We start from the raw sequence: 7,585 nt of genomic DNA, 5'->3' as shown, positions 1-7,585 counted from the left end.
TATATATATATATATATATATATATATATATATATATATATATATATTAGAGATATTACAAGGGTTTATTTTTGAAGGTAAATGTGCTAGAGACAGATTCCTTTTTAAGGCCATACAGTATTCACACATACCTGGAAAAAGTAAACTCATACCCTTATGTCAACATTTATTTTGCATATATATATATAGAGAGAGAGAGAGAGACAGAGAGACAGAGAGAGAGGAGAGAGAGAGAGAGAGATGTATAAATATAATTTAGAGCTGACTTTTGTGAATGCTCAGAACTGTTGTCACCTCCATTATACCTGTACATCAAATACATTTAAAATGTCCTGTTATATAGTCAAACTAATCAAGACATTTTCTAAATTAAATTGTTAACCAGCTATAAATTGTTTAACTTGTTTCAAAACAATTTGCACTCAAGAGCTGTTCTTACTGGCGTGTGCCACTTGCTGGTAAGATGCCTACTGCAACATATTACACAGTAAATGTTAAGCCGGCTAAGTTGGCTGAGGGTATTTTTTTTCCAAGCAATTCAAGTTTTAACCTGGAATAGGTTTCACTCCTGCCAATGCTCTTGGGCTATTTTTGTCAGGGATAAAGCATTCCAGTCATTGTTCCTAATGGGTGTCTGCTGCCAACTAACAACTACTTAAGGTACAAGGTATCATCAGGGAAAATCTTTTCAGAAGCTCGGAGAATGAAGAAGATTTACAGTCTCAAAAACCTGGTATTTCAATGCACATCCCATATGACAGGAGTCTACTGAGCGCACTTGAAAGGCTCTAACTAGCAGTGTTTTCAAAGCAAAGACTCATGACCAAACCTTTGGCAGAGTACAGGGAATCATAAGAAAGAAGGAGAGTTAGTCTGATGGGGAAAGGATAGGAGCTCCACAAGGACCAAATATATCTGGGCACAGGGTCTTTTCTGAGACTGACATTCAACCAAGGACCATGTATGGATATAACCTAGAACCTCTGCTCAGATGTAGCCTGTGGTAGCTCAGTAACCAATTGGTTTCCCATAGTAAGGGGAACAAGGACTATTTCTAACAGGAACTCAATGACTGGCTCTTTGGCCTCCCCACCCCCCAAGGGAGGAGCAGTTCTGTTAGGCCACAGAGGAGAGCTTTGCAGCCAGTCTTGAAGATATCTGATAAAACAGGATCAGATGAATGGGGAGGAGGTCCCCCCTATCAGTGGACTTGGAAAGGGGCACTGTGGAGATGAGGGAGGGAGGAAGGAACTGGGAGGGAATGAGGGAGGGGGACACGGCTGGGATACAGAGTTAATAAAATGTAACTGATAAGAAAAAAATAAAATTCAAAAAAAATCTGGTATTTCTCAATCCATGTTTGTAAACATTTTAAATCATTTGAAGTTACAAAAGTAGTAGCTTCAATTGTAGAAAGGAGATGGCCTTATTGTCACCAACTTTGACTCTAACCATAAAATATTATATTTCTTTCTGATGAAATAGGTAATATTTATGATACGTGCGATTGGTTAAAAAAATAAAGCCAGGTATATCCTAATCACTAAACAGTGATGTGAATACCAATGCTTTAAGTGACTATTTAAAAGTATGGAGCCATATTACTTCCAACATATCCATTACAAGTACATTTTCTGGGACCCTTTAATTTAGGATTCATATTTTTCAAAAGTCTGTCTGTATAGTCTGCAATAGCCTAAAACACTTCCCTATTTTTAGGAAAAGCGTTCTGACATAGCTTTAATGAAAGTCCAGGGAAGTTGAAATTGGTCTCAAATATAATGATAAAACCTATTCAAATGTGTTTTTTTCTGTTTGTGAGTATTTGTTTAGAAGGAATATATGGGACCCTTCCACATTACAGTAATATTCTGCTTCCAGAAAGAATTTGTGAAAATTCCAAACAATTCCATCTCCTTGAGTGTTACTAATTAAGATATAAAGAAATTATGTCTTGTACAAGGTTTAGTGGCATATGTGTGTTGTGTTATCTCAACATCCAAGAAACAGAGGCAGGACAATCATAAGCTCAAGGTCAGTGTGACTTTGAAATAGAGTGAGGCTGTTTCATGCAAAGCTCCAGTCATGCCTTCTAGCGGAGGGACAGAAGAGGAGACAAGGAAGGGATGGAAGGATTGCGAGGAGATGAAGGCGGGTGCCACAGCCAGTATACAAAGTGAATAAATTGTAATAAATAATTAACAAAAAATAAAGAAAGAATTTCAGCATAACCTTCAAGTGTCAGTAGTTGTGTTAGCATTTTATAAGCCTTCTTAATTTTTGAAACAATTTTATTGAGTTGAAGATATAATCTAATATTAAGACAATTGTATTCACAAATGTATTCTCTATAATAGCTAAATATTTTAAAAATCTAAACTGTATCAATGAAAGTTCATAAGAATATCAATTGGATCAGATCATTGTTTTATTTATTCCTTTAGTGTTTATGTGAGAAAAAGAATGGTTTCCTAGTAACAATTACCATATGCTTTAAAAAGATTGAATGGTTTGTTGGAAAAAAAAATCAAAATCAATCTAGATTTTTCTATCATTTTTATTCACATTGAACTAAAGTCTTATCCCCCAAACATGCAACAATACTTAGTTTTCTGTTATTGTTTATCTTATTAGTCTGGAATAAAAATAAACAATCCATTCCCCAGAACATGAGGCCCTTTGAAAACAGCACTCATCTAATTAAACATGCAATTAGACCATTTAAGCAGATTATTGCTAATTATAATGATTAAAATTTTTAGTTTGGCTCTCTTTCATTTACATGAAAGTTTAAAGTTAAAAGCCCAAAATGTTTGGGGCCATGTAGTGTTCTTGAATTTTTCTAAAGAAACTTGCCAAATGTTTTAATGAAATGATTCATTCCATTCATGATAAATTATGTGATAGGATAGGAACAGCTTTGTCTGAATCTAGAAGATTCTTGACAATCTCCTGATTTCTATTACATCCAGCATCAATTGATATCTCTTTAGTATTGAGTTTTATCAAACACTAACTTGCATTATATGACGAATAAGGCATAAAGTAATGATGGTCTTTCTAGGTTGAGGAGAAATTATAACTTAGTACACAAAACTAAATAAACACCTGTATTACAGGTCTCCAACATGCCAGGCCCTCTCCTAGTCATGAAAACATAATGATGTCTAGACAGCTATGACTCCACCCTCTCCGAGTGCTAGAGCTTCTTTGCTAAATATCATTATGCCTCTTCGTTTGCAGCTCCATTTATATTATGTTCATGTCTAAAACTCTCAAATATGTACTTTTTCTGAGCACAATTAGAGGACTATCTCACGCTGGTCAGTCTTAAATGATTTAACACTACACCAAGAGTGAAGAAAAGTAAAAAGACATGCAAAAATTTAAAATTAACATTCAAAATTTTCTAACTGTGAACCCCACCAGATTTTTAAGCAATCTATATTCTTCCTGCTAAAAAGATGCAAATCATGCTAAGGTAATTCTATTCATTATGTTGTAGATGGTATGTACAAATATGTTTTATATGCATATACTCATAAATCTACAAAATGTATATCTTACAGAACACATTTCAATTAAGTCATTAATTCTAATCAGATAGCTATTATCAATCACATTCTATATTAATAGCTGACTGACGCATCATTTAGTGAAAAGATTTCTTATTTAGGTGTCAAGTGAGGTTATTTAAACCATAGATCCTGGTTAATGAAATGGATAAACTTAAACATGAAACTCATTTTTATCTATTATTTTATCTTGAAATGGTGAACAGACAAACCCCCAAATCAAGGCCTCATATAATCTGCTGCATTATATTAAATCTATTCCAAGACCCACCATGACTTCTTTCATGTTCATTTTCAAATACTTATATTTAATGTCATTGACCTCTGATGCAGTATCTCTGTCTCTGTCTATCTTTGTCTCTCTCTCTCTCTTTCTCTCCTCCAGGCTAAAAAGGAAGCAATCAATCTCTGGAATAGCTTACATACCCCTCCTCATTGATACCTTTGTTCACCACCCTCAATTTGAATCCATAAAAAATATGACCCTTAGCAACATCTTTCTATTTTCCCAGAGAAACCTGAATTGCTGTTAAACTTCCAGTTTTTATTATCTCTTCATCACAATTTTGCATTTAAATATCATGCCACAAGTGTTTGTGGAGTTCCTTTGAGTGGCATTTAGCTTTTGGGTAGACCAGAAGGCACAGCAACAAAAGTGACACAATGAAAATGTACTATGTAGTTTGATAAAGGAAACTCATGGGTGCATTTGAAAGCTTAGGACACTGTAAGTTGGCACACCAGTGATGGAATTTTTGAACAGACTTAAACAAATCTTCCCAACAAACAATTCTGAAGAAAAGATTTGTTTGCCAGAAGCACAGTTTCTTTATGAAGACAATAAACCCTTTCAAAATAATTTTTATACAATTTCATGGCGTTTAAAGAAATGTAAAAATGCTACAGTAATGGCACTACTAAAATTCACAGCAGAACTTGAACTGGGCAGCTGGGGTAGGTGTTCTGTACTGTTTACAAATATGTTGCCACTATTAATAAATTACTCTAGTTATAACAGACACAATTTGCTTTTAAAAATGTATGGAGACAATTCTATCTTAACATTTAATAAAACAAATATTTGAAAAATACCATATTTATCATATTATTATGTTATTAATACCTGAAAGTGGTTGAGAAGGCATTACACTATTTCTTATGGCTTTTTTTTTTTTTTTTTTTTTTTTAGTTTCTTGAAGAAATTTAGTCAACATAACATTAACTTTTTGGAATGGGTTTAAAACAGGATATTCAAAGTAGATATTTGTGTAGAAAACTGAAGTATCAAGAATTACTTTTAAAGTTGTATCACTATATTATCACGCAGAAAATTTTAAATAATTATATCATTTCCTACCTTGTAATTGTATCCATTTAAATTTGCAGTAAGCAAATTGTGACAAGCACAAACAGGCATAATGAAGAGGAGAGAGTGCTTGGAAAGCCCCTCTGCCAAAACAAGTATGCTAAAAAAAAAAAATAAAGCCTGTCTAACATTGTCTTTGCACTGTTTGCATAAAAATGTAACATTTGAACTATAAATAGAATAGTTATTGTATTGAAATATAAATATGGATAGTAACCCATTATCGCAAATTCAATCTCTCTCTCTTCCTCTCTCTCCTGCCCTCCCTCCCTCTCTCGTCTATGGTTTAAGTACATGTATTTAAACCTCAGTTAATGCAAGCTTGATGTATTAAGTCAAAGTAAAGTGGCGATAATAAAAGTCTGAGGCACGCAGCTGCTTGACTCCTCTTTGAGTGCCTAAGCCACCTAAAGTTCTCAAAGATACAGTCCATAAAAAGTTCCTCTTGCGAATATTTTCACTTGGGAACCTTCCAGATTTTAGAAATGCCCCACTCTCAGGGGAAACCAAAACATTGTTTCCAGGTTATATCAGCAGTTGTACTTTATTTCTAACAAGTGACTGGAAATCCAAGTTATATCTTTCCCAAACTCTTAAACTGTTTCAAAAAATAATATTCTAAACCTGTGCTTAAACCAAACATAACTTGTTATTCTTCCTTCTCCAAAGTTCAAGTCAAACTAAACAGAAAATGCTAGTGAGTATTGAACTCAAGCTGTCATAAAAAGTGAGTTAAAATCAGTCATGATTTTCCATAATCCTTGGCCTTCATCAATACAGACCTATATTCTGAAGAGCTGGATCTTTCTAGATCCTGACTTCCAAGGGCGTTTTGTGCTTTCAAAACAATTTTCATCAGAACCGAAGCGTAAGGAAACATTCTTTCACACATAGGGAACTGAGTCGAAACACACACACCACACACACACACAAACAAACACACACACACACACAAACAAACACACACACACACACGGGGGGGGGATTTTTTTACCTGTTTTTATGTCGTGTCTTCAGCAAATTTCTTCCAAAGGGAGCCATGGTCAGTCCAGCAAGGCAAGGAATTAACACAGTCCTTATCACAAAATGATCTGGGCCCGGAGAGGGAGGGGTGTCTAGGTCTCTCTGGTGAAAAGAGGAAAGCTGGAGGCTTCCTTTTCCCCTCCTCAGATGTTCCTGGCTTTCAGCTCATTAGCAGCCAGCTGAGAGAGTTGCTGGAAGTTGTGCAATTGCTGCCTAACTTTGAACTGCGGGATTGTTGTGGCTGCTGCGCCTAAGGAGACCAGCCCAGCTTCAGCCTGGGAGGTGTTTGCTTGGAAGCAGAAAAACCAGAGAGAAGAGAGAAAGTCCGAAAGAGAAAGAGGAAAAGTAGGAGAAGGAAGGAGGGAGGGAGGAAGAGAAAGGGGAGAGAGGGAAGGGAGAGACTATTGTGTTCCCTAGTTAGTTGCCAACTAGCTAAACTCTGAGACCTGCCAATCCTACAGGCATGGTAATAGTCATGGAATGGGAATTTCACTCGACTTGGAAACCCCCCTTTTCCTGCTTTCCACACCCAACCACACAAGGTGCACACACATAAAAGATTTAAAACTAACCCCCTCCCTCTGCTGCCTCCTGCCAGCCAGCTCCAGTCTGTGAAAAGTAATCTGATCTTGGCAAACAGAAAGGAGGAGGAAGAATGCTTTCCCTACCAACTGACTCCATACACACAAAATAAAAACCCTCTTCTGCCCTAAATGCAAGCATGGTAAGGTCAGCTGAGGAGTGCAGCTATTTAGAAATCAGATTCCCTAGTTCTTCATTTTAAAAAGGTCCTCCCTCAACTCCATCCCCCAACTCATCCCCCTCCTGTCACCCCCCACCCCTCCTGAACACTCTCAAACTGATCTTCCACAAGGTGATGGACCAAGGGCTGCAGGGCTCACAAATCATTGCCTAGTGTAGAAAGGCTCACGGTGCTGGCATCCATTAGCCTTGTTAGATCACTTAAGGTGTTGGATCAAAAGGTGTGTGTGTGTGTGTGTGTGTGTGTGTAAAACTCAAATGCATGACCTGGCATATAACAGGAAAAGTATCCAGGGGAAAGGTGCTGGACGATTTACTTCTAGGCGTTCATACCTAACAGCACCCCTTAGCCCCCAACCAACAATTGCTCCTGCTTCCAGAACCCAGATCTTAATCACAGGCTTGTGGTGGCTGGTGAGGGGTGGGGTGGAGAAACTAGGAAGGAGAAAGCAGCAGTGGCCTGTGGGCTTTACAACTTCCCTTCTCAGATTGATGCCTGAGACCCAGCAAAGCTGGGACCCCAGAAGCAGCAAACAAGACATGATTGCAAGGGGCCCTTTTCTTCAGAACTTTGCAGTGCACAGAAGAACTTTCTTTCACGAAGTAGTCACAACTTCAAATAGATGTTATGTATATGTGTTTTATATTAAATAAAATTATATTTTTTTCATAATCTTATGTGTTATGCATATGCCCCTGAACCATTATAAATTTAAAATTATACTAAACAGTATTATAATTCAATTACATTTTATAGCCCTAGAAGAACTATTTAGGAACATATAATTTCTTTAAAAGCTAGAAACTTTTACAATAATAAAGGAGCCAATCCTACGTTTTGTTTCTCTGTGTGTATAAC

General features: G+C 36.6%; 1 protein-coding gene across 2 annotated transcripts in view; it reads right to left on the bottom strand.

Moving 5' to 3' along the window:
• The window catches only part of Rassf9 (Ras association domain family member 9), a 32,922-nt gene extending 26,801 nt beyond the window's left edge, over positions 1-6,121 (bottom strand). The window contains exons 1-2 of one of the 2 annotated variants that reach the window (XR_008722545.1): positions 5,936-5,974; positions 5,001-5,041 (exon numbers count right to left, since the gene is read on the bottom strand). Coding sequence is in view for 1 of the 2 variants with exons in the window: in XM_055627941.1 (XP_055483916.1) it covers positions 5,936-5,982 (47 nt within the window). In the remaining variant the exon portion in view is untranslated. Of the gene's footprint in view, positions 1-5,000; positions 5,042-5,935 lie in introns of those variants that run through there. The other variant, XM_055627941.1, reaches the window with a different exon arrangement.
• Positions 6,122-7,585: the final 1,464 nt, after the last annotated feature.

Source organism: Psammomys obesus, unplaced genomic scaffold (assembly GCF_907164565.1).
Source record: "Psammomys obesus unplaced genomic scaffold, mPsaObe1.curated_primary_1811, whole genome shotgun sequence".
In the NCBI taxonomy this organism is placed as follows: domain Eukaryota; kingdom Metazoa; phylum Chordata; class Mammalia; order Rodentia; family Muridae; genus Psammomys; species Psammomys obesus.
Note: the sequence above shows the minus strand (reverse complement) of the source record. Positions and strands in the feature narration are given on the sequence as shown.